Source organism: Nesoenas mayeri (assembly GCF_963082525.1).
Source record: "Nesoenas mayeri genome assembly, chromosome: 8".
In the NCBI taxonomy this organism is placed as follows: Eukaryota; Metazoa; Chordata; class Aves; order Columbiformes; family Columbidae; genus Nesoenas; species Nesoenas mayeri.
In genome coordinates, this window is record NC_137554.1 from 30625124 (window position 1) to 30644360 (window position 19237).

At 46.7% G+C, this 19237-nt stretch overlaps 3 protein-coding genes across 3 annotated transcripts; 1 reads left to right on the forward strand and 2 right to left on the reverse strand.

The window, feature by feature from the left end:
* Positions 1-4765: 4765 nt before the first annotated feature.
* Positions 4766-10913, reverse strand: PIF1 (PIF1 5'-to-3' DNA helicase; the record flags this gene model as incomplete). Its single annotated transcript, XM_080348754.1, has 12 exons — positions 4766-4822; positions 5156-5347; positions 6083-6228; positions 6821-6908; positions 7694-7800; positions 8433-8572; positions 8963-9069; positions 9148-9262; positions 9782-9935; positions 10033-10158; positions 10240-10345; positions 10431-10913. The coding sequence occupies 12 exons, from the start codon at positions 10911-10913 to the stop codon at positions 4766-4768; spliced, it is 1821 nt and encodes a 606-aa protein (XP_080204880.1).
* A 70-nt stretch (positions 10914-10983) lies between these two features.
* Positions 10984-14413, forward strand: CFAP144 (cilia and flagella associated protein 144). The gene is made up of 4 exons (XM_080348806.1): positions 10984-11258; positions 12042-12101; positions 12984-13087; positions 14090-14413. Exons 1-4 carry the CDS (start codon positions 11129-11131, stop codon positions 14189-14191), a joined length of 396 nt encoding a protein of 131 aa, XP_080204932.1. The 5' UTR covers positions 10984-11128; the 3' UTR covers positions 14192-14413.
* Positions 14414-14625: 212 nt separating this feature from the next.
* Positions 14626-19177, reverse strand: EBNA1BP2 (EBNA1 binding protein 2). The gene is made up of 9 exons (XM_080348851.1): positions 19073-19177; positions 18885-18968; positions 18492-18649; positions 17784-17907; positions 16405-16494; positions 16106-16181; positions 15761-15851; positions 15258-15429; positions 14626-14901 (listed from the first exon to the last, which is right to left on the reverse strand). The coding sequence occupies exons 1-9, from the start codon at positions 19133-19135 to the stop codon at positions 14851-14853; spliced, it is 909 nt and encodes a 302-aa protein (XP_080204977.1). The 5' UTR covers positions 19136-19177; the 3' UTR covers positions 14626-14850.
* Between the last annotated feature and the right edge of the window lie 60 nt (positions 19178-19237).

The window sequence follows — 19237 nt, forward strand, 5'->3', positions numbered from 1 at the left end:
AAGACAAAGCAGATCTATTACAGGACTAATTTTTGGCACTACTATCTAGGTGTTTAGCACAAAGATAATATTCCAGTAATGATCAAATCCCATGTATTCTACACTTACCTCAGACATGTTAGTCTTGTTTTTCACACAAACTGCCCACAAGCTTCACTCTGTAACAAGTGCATTTTTATTAACACACTTTCCTTGGCAGTGCGTCAAGAGTTAGTTTGAATGTGCGTACTGTTTCAGTGCAAGAGTCCTCCTCAGGCTCTTTCAGAGAGATTCCCATTGCTTAGAACAAATCATCACAAACAGTACATGCTTAGAGAAGCTTAATGTTCCGTTACTTCTGTTTCTCCTTAAAGGACCTGACCTCTGCATTTCAGACCTTACTCCCAACCAATCTTCATTCACATCACGTAGAAGCTTTAATCCGGCCATAGAGACAAATAATTTACCACATTAAACCAACTATTTGAGATCAGTGCTATTCCCTGAAAAATCCCACTACTTAATTTCACCTCTAAAAAGTTAAATGCCAAATAAATGTACTGGTTTTGGTTAGGACAAGCTCTGCACTGGGGGGTTATCACACATTCTTTCTTGTTAACTAGAAACTCAAGCAGCCCATAGCAGTTACATCATTTCAACTACTCCATACTATTGCTTTTCAGTTACAGAAAGAAGTTAATATTCACAAGTTGTAAAAAAAGTCTTATGGCAACCGAGAAGCAAGCAGCTTACCAAGCAGATGTCACAGAGTATCCAGCAGTTCTCTCATTCTCAAATTTAGGATACACACATAAGAAAATGAGACTCAATCCAATGCTGATGTTACTCTAGCGCCCCACGACTTCCAGAAACTCCTTTGCCCATTACTTTCACAACCATCCTTGTACCTTATCACTGTCTTTGGTCACAAAGTGTGAGATTCAATCCCTAGCACCTCAGGTAACCGAACTCTGCTGATAAGCTGTGATCTACTGGTAGAGGTAAGAAAATCATCAAGGAACTTTCTGCTTAACACTGCAGCTACACCACAATTAGAGCTGAGCATCTGATAACCTCCCCAGCACCAGTTCCGACCAGGCAAATGCGTTTTCTGGCCACTTACTTCTGCGGGTAGCACCACCAACTGCATCACCCCACAGCTCCACCGCAGCAGCCCTGGAAGCAAAGTGTCAGGCGAGCGCAGAAGCGAGCACACAAGGATGAAATCTTGCCAGGCGCCTGAAGTCAGATAGAGCTAATTGCAGACCTCCAGGACTGAAGTCAGGGCAGTCATGTCTCATCACACAGGCAGCTCACGCTGTCAATCACTCAACACCTATCTGCTTTAGGCTGAGGTTGCTACAGGGAGGAGGGCAAATACACAAATAGCACAACTCCGTGAGCCCACAGGCACACAGTGAAGAGTTTAGCACAAGCCAGCCTGCCAAGGCTGAGCCTTAGCCAGCAGCTCCCCTCTAAGTATCCTTTGCTTTTGGACAAGATGCAAGCAGCAGCAAACACTGGCCCCTTGCACCTCCCTCCCAGCTTACGTGCAGTTAAATACTTTATTTCTAGGCAGATTTTTTTAATGCTAATACTTGCAAAGTTAAAACGAGTACTTACATCACAATGAGAAATGCCTCAGAAGCCTGTAAAGGAAAAGTTGCTATTAGGTAGAGGCCAGCAGAAAGTTTCAGCACAAGAACAGTTTCAGGGAAATACTGTATCAGCGTTTAGTTCCAAAAACTAGGGGCTACTTGCACAGCTTATATCTTCATCTCCCAGGGCCTGTAACAAAAGAAAATAATAAATCCCATTCCCTCAGCCTTTATGGTCAAGCCTACACCTGCCAGCAAGAGATCACAAGAGCCAGACACATCAGATAGGAGCGAAAGACAAAACTGTTCTTCACAGTATATTCTGCTGCACTATGTCATCATCATTCTATCTGCCTTGGAATCAGAGTACCAAGCAATCACCTCTTGTGACAGCTTTGAAAAATTGAAGTTCCCCACATAAAACACAAATATTCAAGGGTTTTTGAATAATAGCAAGTACCATTTTTTTCTGCGGATCAGTGGAAATGAACCCCAAAATGTTTCCTCCTCATTTTAAACATCCCACCCTTTCCACCACAGTGCTTCAACAGCTCCATGGAAGAAACCCCTACCCAAACTTCACATCTCTCACCAGGTGATGTTCCTCTTCAGGTCTTTCAAGTGCACAATTCAAATCCTGGAAGAAAAAAGCTTATGAGCAGTATATTCAGAAATCAAAACATCAAAAGGAATTCTAAGTTGTGCCTCAGATAAGAGTTATGGTGGTAAATGTGCTCATCATCCTCTTGATTAAGAGTAGCAAATAAATATCATCGTTGTGGCACAAAAGGGAAACTTAGGTCGGGGATTAAAGTCTGTCTATTGATGATATTGGAATGAAAGACAAAACACCACTAAGTGCCTTTTAATGTTGAATTTTGAAGTTATTTTTTACCTTGTGAAGTAGCATCAAGTCTCCATATTCAGCAGCAGATCTGGAAGAGACAGAGCAGTTTCAGACCCCTGCAGAAGCAGAGGGAGCTCTCTGGCACTGACGGCAAACACAGAATAAAACCTCAGCACAAGAGTTTTCAGAAATCCCTTCTGTCCACTACTCTCATACTGAAACCATCATCGGCTCTCCGCTTTAATTCACATCGATCCTGATAGTTACAGGTTCTTTTTGAAACACGCATCAGGCGCTCTTCTCCAAATTATTCATCACCGTGGATGGTGAAACGGCAGCAATGAAGGAAAAAATGCATCTAGGGTACTGCTGCCAGCCCTTGGCTGTTGGGCAGACCATTACCGCGCCCGGTGCCGCGGTTGCCACGGTGACAGCAGCAGCATGGCGGCAGCATGGCGGCAGCATGGGCGCAGCCCGTGGCCGTTTTCGGCTGCCGGCCGCGGGTCACCGGCAGCGTCTGCTTCTTGGAGGATCAGGCCGTGCTGCACGCGGCGGGGCGGGCTGGCTGCAGCTCCACCTTGAGCAGAAACGGCACAAGGGAGTGGAGCACCTCCCTTGTGAGGAAAGGCTGAGAGAGCTGGGTCTCTTTAGTTTGGAGGAGACTGAGGGGTGACCTTGTTGATGTTTGTAAATATGTAGAGGGTGGGTGCCACGAGGATGGAGACAGGCTCTTCTCGGTGGCAAACAATGATAGGACGGGGGGTGGTGGGGTCAAGCTGGAGCACAGGAGGTTCCACTTAAGTTTGAGAGGGAACTTCTCAGTGGGGTGGCAGAGCCTGGTCCAGGCTGCCCAGAGGGGTTGTGGAGTCTCCTTCTCTGCAGACATTCCAACCCGCCTGGACATGTTCCTGTGCGACCTCACCTAGGCGTTCCTGCTCCAGCAGGGGGATTGGACTAGATGATCTTTTGAGGTCCCTTCCAATCCCAAACATACTGTGATACTGTGAAGTTCATCCCAGGTCGCCCCGACCACAAGCCTCCCAGGGCCAGAAAATCAATTCTCACTTTAAAAAATATATTTTGAAATCCCACCAAAAGTCTGCTTTCTGTTATGTTAACCACTGGCTAGTCAACATCCTTCCCTGGCTTTGAGAAGAGCAGTTGAAGTGGCCTTCACCTCGATCCAACTACAAGGCTTTGTTACAGAGAGCCTACTCTGCAAGAGATTAATTCCACGTGGATGTTGATTTTCACATTATTCCCACACGTTAAACATTTAAAAATATACAAGGTACTTAAGCTTTAAGCAGTGTGCTAAAATACAAAGACCAAAGCTTCTGCTTTATTAAGACTTCAAAAATACAGTGTGTTAATTCTGCTCAGCCCTGCTTTTGCTGAAGCAGGTGAAGTTACAGCTCCCTTCACATGTCCTTGCCCATTATTTCATATTGCACATTCAACTTCCACCTCATTAGTCTGATGTGTTGTTTCCATCAGAAATTCACTCCCATTTGAGTGAGCCTCTTGTGTTTAAACAAGAGGGGCTCCCACAAGCACCCATCTCATCTCTCTCCTTTCTATCTAATAGGGTAACTGAGCTCCACGATTCTTGTAGTTTCATTATCAGGGGTACAAGATGTAGGACTTCTTCCTGTTTTTAACAACACCAGCTCATTTCAGAAGGTTAAAAAAAAATAAAATCACACCTCTTTGTATGCAACAGACTGATTAAAAGGCTATGGATCAGCGTAACAGGCCAGGTATAACTCTTCGTTCTGCTTGTGGATGAAGTTATGCAAAGCCTCCTGGTGGTAAATATCTGGAAAGCAAGAACACCCCAGCATGCTATGCAGAGATAACCCAGTTCCTGGCAGCCCCTCACTTGCAGAAGCACTGCTTTCCCTCCTGTGAACAGGTCCAATCCATCCAGGCAAATAGGACACAAACCTTTTATGTCTCAGCTGTGGTACACTTGAAGAAAAGCACACGAGTTTCAGTCTGCATAGGTGGAGAATAAAATGCAACAAAGTGGACAGTACAGAACTGTAGGAAGGTCCCTCGGGCATGTCCTTGTTCAGTTATTTCATTTGATAGAATTGCATCTGTGACAAACAAGTATTCAAGACTGTGGGCCCATGAAGAAGCTACAGAAGCCTTCCAAATTTCAGAGGCATGAGGCAGAGAGACTTCTACACATCCAGGAACAACTGAATGAAGCACACATTATAAAAAAATAAAAGAATTTCCTCTGACTTTGTCTGTGTTACCAAATATACTTAATAGCAAGGTAGCTGCAAATCAGCATTCTGTCCATTGCCTCATAGAGGCCAGAAGAGCACTCTCAACTGCGTTTCCAGTTCTCCTTTTCATCAGCACCTGAATGAGTGTGTAGGGAATCCTAAGGGAAAAAAATGAAAAAGAAAACCAAACACAACTAAGATTTCTTGTGTGCCCACTTCCCCTTCAGCCCTTACTGCAAGGGGAGGATCAAAGAACCCCAACCCTTCCTTTCACCCACAGGGCCAGGCAGTGTTATACCATCCAAACACTACAGTGGATGTTTTGCCATCAAGAGCTGCTCCACCACATTCCCTCTTTGCAGTTTCAAGTCTCCTAACTCTGCAAGTTTTTGAACGGTCTTGTTACAGAAGCAAAAGGAAGGATCTCAGCACAAACAACTCTCATCCTGCTTGCACAAGGCAGTCTTTGCTAGCATGAGATTTTTCTTTACCTGGGTTAGAAGTTGATGTCGTCTCAGCTGTTTATAGAACTGCAACACAGAAGGATCAGCTCTCACTGCTTTTGGGTCAAAATCCAGAACACGGAGACCTGCAAGGCTGCGGGCTCGGGAAAGGGCTACATAAGCCTGCCCACTTTCAAAGACACGAGACAGGGAGATTTCCACACAGTCTAAAGACATGCCCTGTCAAAGACACAGAAAAGCTTGTTAAAAAACAAACAAAAAAAGAACACCACATTGTATGGACACTAACCTGTCAACCTGTTGTTTTCACTCCCAGTAATTAACTGGAGGAGGGACAGCCAGGCTCAAGCAGACCATCTGAGGCAGAGTTTGGGTAGACCTGGCCAGCCCTGTCTGCACCAAGACACATCCCAGGAAGCAACAGTATTAACAACACTGACTGTTTTCAACAGTGACACGGGAACAAACTCACGAGTCTTTTACCGAGAGATGTGTTTATCAAAGCGTATGGAGACTTCTGGAAAGGTATTACTTAGTTTGACAAAAATACAACACAACTTTGAAGGAAAAGTTCAGCCCAAAGAGCATACCTGTGACTCCTGCACCTTCCTCATGTACACTGCAAACCTCAGTGTCACTAATGGTGATGCTGTCAGGGAAACACTGCCCTGATCACAGCAGTGAACAATGATACTTTATAGTCCAACAGCAAGTATAGAGTTCACAGCACCCTTACGGAAACTCTAGGCTAGCAATACTGCTATGGACAAGCACCACAAACAGGTAAGGAGGTGCTGCCTTCTCTACCGCTAAAGACACACACACCTCCTAGACCTCCCCCACAACAAAGGCCTTTCAGTTTTCCTCCCCGTTTTACCAGCAACGTGAGCTCACTCAGAAAATAAGGCTTATGATGGTGTAAAAGTCTGTAGGCAGCTGCAAAAGAACACTCACCTGACTCTTGTGAATGGAAATAGCCCATGCCAATTTTAAAGGCAACTGTTGACGACTCAGATGAACTCCTGATGGTCCTTTGAAGACCCATTTCTCCATTTTGATGACCTGTGTGACCCCACATAGAAATCTAACCTTAGGCAGCCCTGTAGGAATGGGAGCAGGAGAGAAATAGGGATGTTTTCCTGACACTCAACAGCCAGGAGCCTAAGAACAGTTTTTCCTCCCTCCTTTCCCATGTCAGTCTTTCACGAATTTTAGAGCTGCATTAAAAAAAAAAAACCATCCCACACTAAAAATAAACTAAACCCACACACAGTAAATAGAACATCCTGAAATTACATCTGGGACCTACTTAAGCAGGAGAATTAAACTCAGATACTTTATCAGTTGGGATACAGAGAAAAATACACATGGCAGGTAGCAGAACGTTATTCTATGAGAAAAACAAACAAACTACACAGCCACTAAGATTTGCTTCAACAGAACAGACAGGAAATGCAAACAAGCATACATAGCTAGAGAATAAAGATAAGGAAACATAAGAAGCCCGACAGATAGGTACAGCTGATGCAGCATATGACACCACGGCTCATGAGAACCTCAAACCTCTCATTGTAGAGAAGACCTCCTCCCTGCTTTCTTTTAAATTATCCTTATCAGGCAGTAGACAGTCAGTAATAAGTTGCTTTCATTTTTTCCCCCCTTCCTCAATAAAGGATCAAAAAGTTTACTTACCCTTCTCTTCACTTTCAAATCCTATAACAACTCCTCGTGCCCCATTCACCAGCCCTTGAGATACATCCAGATTCTTAGCTAGCATCACCTACAGAGAAAAAGAAAAACCCCTCAGCGCTCTGGCTTTCCAGCCCATTCAGCCACCTGCAGCTCAGCTTCTAGACAGGAATCATAAGCACAGCAGGCGCATGTGGCCACAGCCACATATTGCAACTGCAGAATACAGCATCATCTCCATTTGGAACGAAACTGTTTAACAGCCTTTGCTTCCTAAGATTCCCAGCTATAACATTCTGCAGCACTATGCACTTCAGTTGCTTCTGTCCCCAGCTGTGAGCTCAGATTCAGGGAACAGATTCACCTTCCCCAAACACCAGCAAGCCTAGAACCTAGCAAACAACTTCCCAAGGCAAACAGTGCTGCTGCTAAGCACAGCCCTGCATCCTTTTCACTCTGACAGCCCTAGCTCACAGCAACCTGCCCACTCCTGTAAATATGGCAACCTGTGCTATACTCTCACAGGTCAGGAGGGCTGCTGTACGTGGAGCTGAGACTGCAGACAAGGACTGTCTGTGCTCTCTGCTACTTGGAAGCTTTAAACCTGATTTAAGGTATGTGCCAAAGTCACAGTGGTCACCACTGTCCACAAGACATGGACCTGCGCTCAAATCAAATAAATTCTCTATCTGGATAAGATTCCGAGCTGAAAGGATATGCAGACTAGGCTAGAATTTTCTGTTGGTCTGGCACAACTGTTCTATACAGAATCTGCATTCTATACATTAATCTAATATACACATCTATCTGCTGTTCCTTTATTTTTTATGCCATTTGACCCACCGGTCTTTCACAAGTGTATGTGCACACACTCACCTGAGCTCCAGGCTTTAGCTCAACTCTACCACCCACAGGACACTGAGCATCAATTAACTTCACTAGCATTGGGTCACTGTCCAAAGCCTCAAAAGCATGAACTTCTCCTGTTAAAGAAGAAAAGATGTGACAAATTGCAATTATTGAATTCATCATTCAGCAATTCATCTTTTAATATCCATTCTGCTCTGCTAATAAGACATCTTGTCATATCTAACAGCAGAATGTTCACTGTTGCCTCTCTTCCCAACATACCTCCCAGAGCATAAGAAGGCTCAGAAATCAAAGGCCAGCAGTACATAGGAACTGAGCAGTCACCATTTTGAACCTATGACTAGTTTCACTTGCTGCCAACACCAGTTCTCCAAAGAGGGCTAAGGAAGATTCCCAGGGACAGAAAGGGAGGCAGAAATGAAATAGCCCTTAATTCCAGTTGTGGCTGGATAGAGCACAGCCTTTCTGAGATGCTATGGAGAGAAGCAGCAGGGGTATGGAGGCAATACTGACCCACCATACTCCTCAGCAAGCAATGAGCTCACAATCTGTTACACACCAAGAAGTAACAGTGTGGATTTTTAAGTAAAAATCTGTGAAGTTTTGCCCCCAGGCAGCTCAGCTACAACACGCACAGCTTAGACTTGTACTGCTGTGCATGACACACCACCAATTCCTCCTGACACCCTATTGCATCCACTCAGAGCGCAGCCCCAAAGCCAGCAGCTTCCTCCAAGGAGTTCACCTGATAGCTGTTGCAAGCGTCTCTCGTTAGTTATCTCTACATCATCTTTATGGGTGCAGAGCCGCGTAGCCAGGATCCCATCGCGCTCAGACCTGTTAGTGGCAGTCTGCATCAGCAGTCTGGTAACCTCCTCTGTGCACCTTGTAACCGGGAAAAGAAGATTGTTATTTAAAGTCACCAGGAACAGGTGTTGAGCAGCGGTAAACTTCACACAGCTGGATCAGGCTGTGCAAGCCCCAGACCTCTGAAGCAATGGGCAGAGAAAGTGCAATGTCCGCCTCAGCCCTGCCCTGGCCACTGTCAGCTCAGGGTCCATTGCATTCCTCAGCAGAAACTGCAAAGAGGGACTCTAGAAAGTGTCCTACCTTATCAGAGGAGCATATATAAAACCCGCTTACATTAACTAAAGCATTTATAGCTACTGCTCCCAGCCACACGTTCCCGATAGAGCACAGAGAAGTGACAAACTGGTCTTTCTTCTGGTCCATTAGTAGGGAGCAGGGATTAAAAAGAGAGCAGTTTTTCCTTACCTGCCTAAACGGACTGCACTCAGGAGCGAGACAAAGGTCTTGTCAGTCTGTCTCCGCACTTCGGTCAGCTCCATGTTTATGTGGATGCATTTCCTCCAGCTTTTTGCCTAGCAAATCATTCTCTTGTTAAGAAAGGAAAGCAGCAGACTTGAAGGATAAGAATAAATTTCAGGTCAATTTTGTACCTGGAAGCAGAACTTGGTTTCTTCATGAGCCTTGCAGACTGGGGGTAGTTGCAAGAAGTCCCCACAGATGATCAGCTGAATTCCTCCAAAAGGCTCATCTCGTTTTCTGACTGCCCTGAAAAGGAAGGAAGAGAAGCTCTGGATGCTCTCCAGGACCTGCACATAGTCAGGTCTCAGAAGTTACTTCTTAGTCTGCCAGTATATTCAAACATACACCTGCTGCGGTAAAAGAGTATTATCCTCAGCTGAGTCAGAAGAACTCAAATAATTAAGCAATGCTATTATAAGGCATTTGTTTTGCTTTTGCCTACCTATCCCAGGTATCCTTACTCATCTTGTTTCCTTGGTAGCTGTTACACTGCTTCTTTCTCCAACAAAGAATTGCTGGACACAGCATAGACAGCTCTATAGACAACACTTGGCTTGGGAGACGGAAAGAACAACCACAACAGCCGTGGCTGGGAAACAGGGACATGATCAAAACCTATCTGAAGATAAAGGCCTGCTGGCTGTGAATTCATGCTTCCTTCCAGTCCTATCCCAATGGTTGCCTTGCACCCATTCACATAACCAGAGGAAGGAAGCAGCTTGGAAATTCAGGGAAAGTAATTTCTTTTAGGTGTTTGACACTCGCCTCGCCACTGCCTCCAGCCTGTCAAAGAACTTGCCATCCACCATGGAGATCTCATCGATAATCAAGTGCTGGCAGGCCAGCCAGTGCTGGCGCACCCCAGGCCGCTCCGCCAGCTGAACACACTGTTCCAGCGGTGCCTTCCCAGAGCCGATCCCTGGCAGGGGAAGAAGAAAGCAAAACTTTGGGAAGCTCCTGACTCTTTGAGATAGGAGCAAGAGCTCCCAGCCCTTTGGTGTTGTGCAGACCATTACCTGCAAAGGCATGGAGAGTGGTGCCACCGATGTGGCAAGCTGCCACTCCCGTGCTGGCTGTGGCATAGGTGCTCTTTGGAGGGAGGGAGCCCACGATCCTCTTCAGCAGGAACGATTTCCCGGTCCCTTAGCAGAGGGAGAAGCAGCAGGTCAGCAGTGAGCGAGGCCCGAGAACTCCACTCGGTGACAGCTGCCCCGGCCCCTCACCTGCACAGCCGGTGAAGAAGATGCTCTTCCCGCTCCGCACGGCGCCCAGCACCGCCTCCTGCTCCGCCGAGAGCCTCGCCAGGGGCCGCCTTTCCGCACGGGGCACCTGCGGGGCGGGCAGCGGCGCTGTGACGGCAGGGCCGGTAACCGGGGCCGGTAACGGGAGCTGTCCCCCTCGCCCCGGGACTCACCTCGGCCGGGCGCTCTCCCTGCCCCTCGCCGCCGCGGGGGCGGCCGGGGGCGCGCAGCAGGTCGCGCTCCTGCAGCGGGCTGATGACAGAGAAGGCCGGCGGTGGACGGTCCAGCAGGCGGGGTCCGCGGGGGGCGACCCGCGGCCCAGCTGCGACCTTGAGCCGCAGGAGGCGGAGGAAGAGGCGCAGCGCGTCCGGAGGGCAGTCGGAGAGCAGGACCTGGGCGCCGCCCGGCCCCACCCGCACCGCCGCCCGCCCGTGTCCCGCGAACCGCGTGAAGAGCCGCACAGCATCACCGACCAGCGCGAAGCTCAGCGCCGCCGCCGCCGCGCCGCTGCCGCCGACCACCCGCAGCACCGGCTGCCGCAGCTCGTTGCGGCCCAGCAGCACCAGCGCGCCCCGCATCACACGGCGCCGCAGGCCCTGTCCCCCCGGCAGCGGCTGCTCCACGGCCACCGTGCAGCGCAGCTCCGCGTCCTCCATCCCGCTGCCACCACTACCCACCGCCCGTTCAAACCCGCCGCGTGCGGCCGCCGCCAATCAGCGCCAGGGGCTTTAACTCGGCGGCCAATGGAAGGTGGGAAAAGAATCTGACCCGGGAAGGTGGGACGAAGCACCACCCGGGCCAATCAGCAGCCTCGGGGCGGACCACGTGAGGCGTTGCCAGGCTACGGGACGCCGCGTAGCCCGGCGGAGCCATGGCCGCCCGCGGCGGGAAGGAGCCGCCGAACGCGGTGCAGCTGAACCAGCTCATGTGCGAGCGGGTGCGGAAGGAGCTGCGGTGCCAGAAGCTGCACACGGAATACGGCGTGAACCCGCTGCAACGCGGTGAGGCGGCGCGGCCGGCCCCACGGTCACACAGAACCGGCGCGGAAGCCCCGAGGGCGGGACACGGATGGCACCGAGCAGCGGGGCGGAGGGAGCGGGAGGGTCCAGAACATCAACAGTGGCAAGAGGGGCAGATCTAGGAGGAGCAAGCGGTAGGGTTTTCTTTTACCCAGTGAACCCGCCTACACACTCAGAGACAGCATGGAGACATAGGGCGAATTCGCCCCGCTTAGATGGTGCTTTCGTGAGTACGACCTGGAACCCACAGATCCTGAGCAAACACCACAGAGCTAAGATGGGGCAGAGAGCTCCAACACTACACCATGTTTCTTCAGCCCCTGGGCTAATTTCTACCTGCTAATTCACAGTTGTAGAGTATCATAAACTGTGGTGGCACAGATGGGTGACATGAATGAATTCTTTCAGGTCTAGCTTTTACAATAAAACAAAAACAAACCAAAGCAAAACAATTTGCTGAAGCTTCAATCTCTGCAGGCCACCACCTGGGTGGGGTAGAACTTCGATGTGGTGAGTGCAGGCACCATCCAGGAGAAGGACCATCAGCAACACCTAACCCCTTCCCTTTCTACGAAGTTGCTATTAGTCACTATTCTAACTTGTTTTGGTCTGTTCACGTGTTGTTCTTCCTTTGCAACATGAGTGAAATAGCTGGGCCCACACTGGGGAATAACCAAAAAGAACAACTGCAATAACAGATATCCTATATCTGTCTGTGATGATAAATTCACATTAAAGTAATCCACCTCCATCATTTCTTTTCAGTTCATGCAATTGCCAAGAAGCCCATGTCTTGGCATGATAATATAGAAGAGCCAGCAGATGGTAAGAAATCTCTGAGGAGCTTGTGATAATTACATAAGAAAATGACTAATAAATAAGATTTTAAAATTCCAATTAGTCTAAAGTATTACATACAAGGAAACATCTGTGACAATATAAGAAAGTTAAACTAATTTGTGATTTTTTTTGTTAAACATAAGGTAGGGCTTTTTCTACTTTAAGGCCATTTCCTGTTACTTTTTATTATTACTACAAGCTTGCATAGAGGCAACTAGGCTTTTTTGTTGCTACAATTCTATAAAATGATGTTTGTGAATATAAATGTTAGGGGAAAACAAACAAAATCCAGAAACATATTCTATACATACATGTTGCTTATCACTGCAGATTCTACACAGCCATTGCATACGGTAAATGCTGAAATAGCTGCTGAGTCTTGCTTTAGAGCACTAAAATCAGAAACTCTTACAGCAATTGCTCCCTTATTTCTAACACACCAATTCTGTCTAAAAACCTTAATAGCTGGTTAAGGTGGGCCTGCTCTAGTCAGAGACTAAGTGGAGAGCAGGGGAACAAAATGGAAAGGCAGCAGGTCTCAGGCAACTGAGAAAGATGACAGCTGACACGGAGCACTGCTGGACACTACATGTGGTATAAGAAAAGATGCTGCAACAGAGTAGACAGGGATGGTAGAATTAACAGGACAGTATGGGCAAGCAAATCTTGAAACTTCATCAGGGTAAATTTTAGTAGAAATGTCACCCTGCGTTCTCTTACAAGAGAAGCACAGCGGTTGCCTCCAACCTTGGCTTTCTTGCTGTTGCTTGTACAGCATTAGGATGTCTCATTCTAACATACATCCACAGGTAACTACTTTTTACACATACTTTCCTTCATTTGTATTTGTGTTTCTTAAACCAACAGCCAAGTTTCTGAGCGTTATTCACGATGCAGCACTGGAGCCAACAAAAAAGTATTCGGAGCCACAAACTGAAAGCCAAGAAATTGGCTGGAACACGACACCTTTGGTGAGTAAGGTGCTTAAGGACTCAGCGCTTTGCAGATTCAGAGATTCAGCCCATCACACCAAAAGATATTCAAGCAAGAAAATAATTTATGGCAAACATGGAAAACAGGAATGACTAGGAATGAGCAGAGCTGTTCATAGACAACAAGTTTTTAAAATTTACACATAGGAGGACTCTTCACAGTGACAAAATTGAACGCAAAATATCTACAGTGACAACAGACCCCAGACATATTGTCAAACAGGTAGTCACGGCTGTTTATTAAAGCATTCAGCCATGAGAAATAGCATAGTGAGCAATATGAAGCGGCATATGTAAGTACTGTGAAAAGAAATGTGCTGCTGTAAAGTATGTTTCAAACAAATGGCAAGCAGAACCTTAAAATTAATAATCAGCGAAGTATACCCGAGGCAGAATACACCAGTGCGGATTCATCTGGGGAAGCGTGATTAAACAGGAGGAAAAGAAATCTTATGAACAAGCTGAGACATCAGTCATATCTGACAAAAGCAAATAGCTGTGTTGATGATTGACTTTTCAGATTAGTGTTTTGAGAAAGGCAAATGAAGGCTTGATTAATTTTAGCCTGTTGCAAAGAAATCGAAGATAAATAAGAAAATAAGATATTCTTGTGCAACTTTTCATATTACACTTCAAGTAAACTAGCTACTCATAACAAGGCTAAAGACACATCCCAATGGGGTTTTACGCTGTCAGGCACAATTAGGGTGGCAGGAAAGAGGCAACTAAATTTGCATGTAGGGAAGTGAGTTAAACTTAGAATCGGGACTCATGATGCTGTTTCGTATTTCAAGTTTTCCTTTTTCACCAGGTTCTACAGTTATATAGCAGTGAACAGTATAATCTCAAATAAACCGTACCCTACTCATTTGTCATACAGGCATTTCTCAGCAGGAACACCGTGCATTACTCTTCTGAGGAGGGACTACTACTCCTAATTCTAGTAGAAGCACATGACTATTCATCACTTTTCTTTCCCAGATTCAGATGGACCGTACTGATTGCAGACTCTTCTTCCCACGTCGGAAAACCGAGGTCACTAAACTAAATTGCAGCTATGGGAAACGGGGAGGAACAGTCTGAGAACTTGCAGTAGTAGAGTGGCAAAGCCACACAGCTTAGAAGAAGCTAACGACAACTGTTGGGCCTTGCTTGTCACTGGGTGAGTCTGGTAGATTTCTGACAAGAGATGGCATCTAGAAAAGGGAAGAGAGAATCTCAGTCTGTCCAGATTTGCAGCCTGACAATAGCTACAGAAATAAACCTATTGATAACATTGCTGCATTTGTCTCACTGCTGCTTCCAAACCCATCTGTACGAATAGTCTAAAAAACACTTTAACATCCTGACAGGCTTCAGACTTCTTATTCTGATGTCAATGACAAGACCCAGAACTCACATTCACGAGGTACATGTCAACAGTAGCTGTGGAAAAAGCTGCCAGAATGAAAGAAGCAAAGGGCAGGCTCCAGCCACCGTTCATAACACAACTAAACAAGAATTAGACATAATTCCGTGCAAACTATTTAATGTGTTCACACAACAAAGGTTTAAGTAGAAAACAATCCTTCAACAAAACGGACAGTAAGAAGAAATTAGTGATAAGGCACTAGTTTCCACTGACTTTTACTCTTGCCACTTGGAAGCATCCAGCTCGCTCCGCAGTTAACTGCGTGATGACAGTAGAAACACATCTTGCAACACCCAGAAACAGAGGAACCCCACTGGGGTGCACAGTCCTCTTAGCGTGCTCGGCTCTTCATTTTCTGTCTTGCTCTCTTTCCAGGTCTCTTCTGCAAAAAAAAAAAGACAGATTCAGATCTTTAGTTTCACATCCTCAATCTTTGTTCTAGCTCTATAGCTTGTGGAGGATACCAAGGAGAGGACATTTGTCAGCACCTCTGGAGAGGGAGCTTTTGGGACACAGGTAGCAACAAACAGTACTTGCTGACTCCTCCACTCGTATCCCTGCTGAGATACTGCATAACCATCCTCAACTCTGCCTGCAGCTGAATTACGGTCAGCTCCCAAAGACAGGCATTATCACTTCCAGATGCTGGAGGCACCCACCGTGTACTCAGCTCTCCCTCCCAGACCAGGGCTGGCTTCCTGGCCAACCACAATAATTTGAATGCAACATTTTACTTACATTAAGGGCTTTCTTTCCTCCTTTTCCTGCTTTTCCTGGGCCTTTGTTGTGAGCTACTTTTGATCGGAAGCTGGATACGTCATTAAAACTCTCCTTTGTGTTCCATTTTGAGCCCTTTTTCTTCCCACCAAAACCAAACTTCTGATTCTTGTACCGTCTTTTGGCATTTGGTCTGAAAAACAAATGAACAGCATCACTGCCTGTATCCTGTATTCCTTTCCTCAAGAAGCTCTGAAGAAGGCACAAGTATCTGCTGACGGACTCCCGTCAGCCATCATAAACCTTTTCCCTCTTATTGAAAAGGCAGAAATTAGCACATTTCAGTCTCTGTTCCATTCGGGCCACAGTTTTCCTCCTCTCTAGGGCCAGAAAGCCGCTTGGACTTATTTTAACAAACATTAATCAGAACCGTTTTGTCATTCTACAAACAGATCCCCTAAAAGACTGAAAACAAAAAAAACCCAGAGATTCTGCTTTTAAATATCTTTCTTTTCTGGTCTCACCCCTTCTTCATCCGTTGGCTTGCACTGCCTTTTTTATTCCCCTGAGACGATGTCTGTTCTTCATCTAGAAAATCCAGCTTGTCAGAGAGACCTGCAAGAGTGAAGACATAACAGCTGCCACCACAGAAAACACAAATTTTCAGTCAAAGTAATTTACAGCAACAAGTCTCCCTCACTGACAAACGGCTACTTGGGAGGCCTTTCCCAGGCACCGGCATTTGGTTCTGTACAACGGCAGCGTTTCAAGCTCACTGCCCAGCACTACAGACTGACACCACACATCACACTGCCTGACACCGCTCACACATCATTGTTCCCATTACACATTAGACAAGTTAACTTTACCTTTCTGGTATTTCTTGACTGCATTCAACATATTTTTTTTCTCCTTTTGCCTCCTCTGCAGAATCTCAGTTTGCACCTGCGATTAGAAGCAGAATGTTAGTGTTGCTCCTTGTAGTGTCCCATACTTGCTTTTTTAAAGGTATCCCATATTTTACTCTGCCTTTTTTCAAAGCAGCTACACAGAAGACTAGACAGATTCCATATATTTTGGGCAGCCTCCTGTGGTCTCATTTGCTAAGCTACTCATTCAGACTTTAGATTCTTGTCATACACAGGTCCCTTTTGTAGCTTCCCCTCACCTTCTTGCCATATTTTCTCATTGCACGGAGCTGTTTCGCTTTCTCGGACCTTTCCATTGCTTCCTGTTTACTCTTTAGCTTCTGTCGAATCTTATCAGATAGAAGAAAGAAAATTTATCAGTAATGTGAAAGAAAATATGAGAATTATGATTGCTCAGTAACAATATCTGAACTATCAATGACTATCGATGAGTGTATAAAAGAAAACATCTCTCAATCAGATAATGCTTTGAGGCATGACGTTCTTTCAACTCAAGGCTGAAACAGTTATTACAGAAACTCCTGAACTGATCTGTAGCCAAAATGTGGTTAAAAAGACAAAACACACAAGAGACAAGACAAAGCCTTATAATGGGATCTAGTGGAACCACTACATAAGAGTATCTTGTCACATCTTGTCAACCTACTCAGGTGTTTGTACAAGACTTGGTGGTTTCTTTCTTGTCATTATAAAAGTAAAGCACTGAAGAAGAGTCAACAACCCTTCTGTGCCATAGAAAAAACCTTTTTTGTTCCCTCCTTGTTCACAAACATTTATATAAGGATGCCAGATTACAAAGTATTACAAATATTTCAAGATAGATCTTCTAGATTCAGTCTGTGACTCCACGAGGAGATAAAAAAGCTCTGTTCTTCAAACAGAAGCCAGCAAAAGAAGCTAACAGTAATGGGCAGAATTGACTTCAGTCTCAGCACAAGCTAATTATTAACCTTCATCTTCTCCAGGAAGATTCTATCAGCCATCAAAACAGTGACCAAATCATACATGAACCTCCAGCTCATGGTTGTTTAAATTAAAATGTAGTCTTTTTTCCAAAACAAAAATTAGGGATCCATTTTGAACAAAGACCACAATCAAGAGGCAAGTTTGTGAAATTCCTACTTCCTACACAAATCTGACTTACTACCCATGATAGATTAAATCAATAACACACAGTCGACAACCACAGAGAACCACAACACGCTGATTATGAACGAAGGGTGATAGTCAAATAGGGAAAATGGAACACATTAATATCACAGTTGGTTGCAAGTCTTAGGACAAAGCATAAACACAGACAACGTTACTACCACTGTTCCACACATGGATAAAAAAGAATCTCAATTTTAATATTATATACATCCAAGACAGAATATAAACTGTGCTTTTCTACGTTATGTTCCAACTTGTTATGGAAATCCCCACATTGCACTGCAATACCTAAACAGTCACAAATTTATTTCCTGTCACAAATAAATTTCAAACACTAACACCGTCATAGGCATTTGTCAAAGAGATGAAGGTAAGTATTCCCAGATGACACCTTAAAGTTGATCCCTAACACAGGCTACAACCAACACATAACGTGGGAAAGAAAGTCGTAATTCACTGCACATACCTTCTGCATCTGTTGGTCTGATTTGGCCATCTCTGCAAAGTAATCATCTGGCCTTCTAGTAGGAACTTGGAGCTTACGCAGCTTTGGTAGGGCTTCCAGGACCGCTGCCTGAGCCTGCCGGTAACTAGGGACACAGAACAGCAGCAGCTCTGTCACTGGGTACTGGGCATCTCACAGCGCTGATAGACACTCTGCTCACATAAGATACTGGGATCTAACAAGCATTGATCTAGAATTATATCAACATTCTGTGCCCTACAGCATTCAGTGCTACTAAAAGCAATTTAGGTGCCAGTACAATATTACCACTTATAACTCGCACACATACATTTATCTAGTTTCCAGTTGCAGTTTTATATGTTGGATAATAAAAGGCAAGATAAAACAAGAGAACTGCAGTAACACCAAACCCAATCTACAAAGAAAAATCCATATCCTGTGTTAAAGCCACACTGCTGCAAGCAAGGAACTTCTAAGTAAACTTTTCATTGGAAGTCTGCTGTGAGGAGGGAAACTATTTCCAGTCACAAGAGAAGTTAAATGTACTAGCGTTATAGTTATTCTGGAAAACATTCAGAGCTATCAAATGTAAAACACACGGCCCCAGATTGCCACAGTGACAGCCAGTGTGGCAGTGTGCAGCACAGCTGTGACACAAGCCTCCAAGCATGCCGCAGTGTGCCGAGACATCTCATTTTTGACACTCACAAGCTCATCTCTCTCTGGAAATCATTCTCAGCGTCAACGGCATCTTTGTCAGACGCACTCTGCGAGGTGGGATCTGCGACCTGGCCCGAAGTCACGTCCAGCCGCTCCACCCACGCCAGCTGCTGCTTGAACTCGGCCAGGCAGTGCCTCAGGCCGGCCTGGGGAAGAAGCACAGCTCTGCACAGCTCTGCACAGCTCTGCACAGCCCCGCACAGCGCCCCACGGAACCACCTCCCCGAGGCGCGACGGCTGTGACCCCCAAGCCCCCAGGGCGGTGCAGGAGCCCCGCAGACCCCCCCTGCCCCGGCACCCCGGCCCCAGCCGCGGCTCCTCTGCCCCGCACCCGGCGCTGGGGGACGCGGGTGCGGCCCTGCCCCGGCAGGCCCCACTCACCACGTCGTTGCGCCGCTTCGGCCGCTCCTCCAGCACCACGTTGAGCCCCGGCTTCAGCGCGCCCCTGGCGAAGGCCTCCTGGAGCTGTGGGGAGGCCACGGTCAGGCCGCGCTGCCGGCGGGAGCACCGGGCGGCTTTGCCCCTCGGGGGAGGCGTCCCCGCGGGCCCGCAGCGGGCCCCAGGCTCACCTCCGAGTCTGAGAGAGACGAGTCCTCCGAGTCCGAGTCGGACAGCGATCCGCTCCGCGCCATGCTGCTGCTGCTGCCGCCGCCGCTGCTGCTGCTTCCGGCCGCGTGCGCGTGCCCGCGCCGCGGCTTCCGGCGGGGCCGGCGCCGCGGTTGCCACGGCGACGG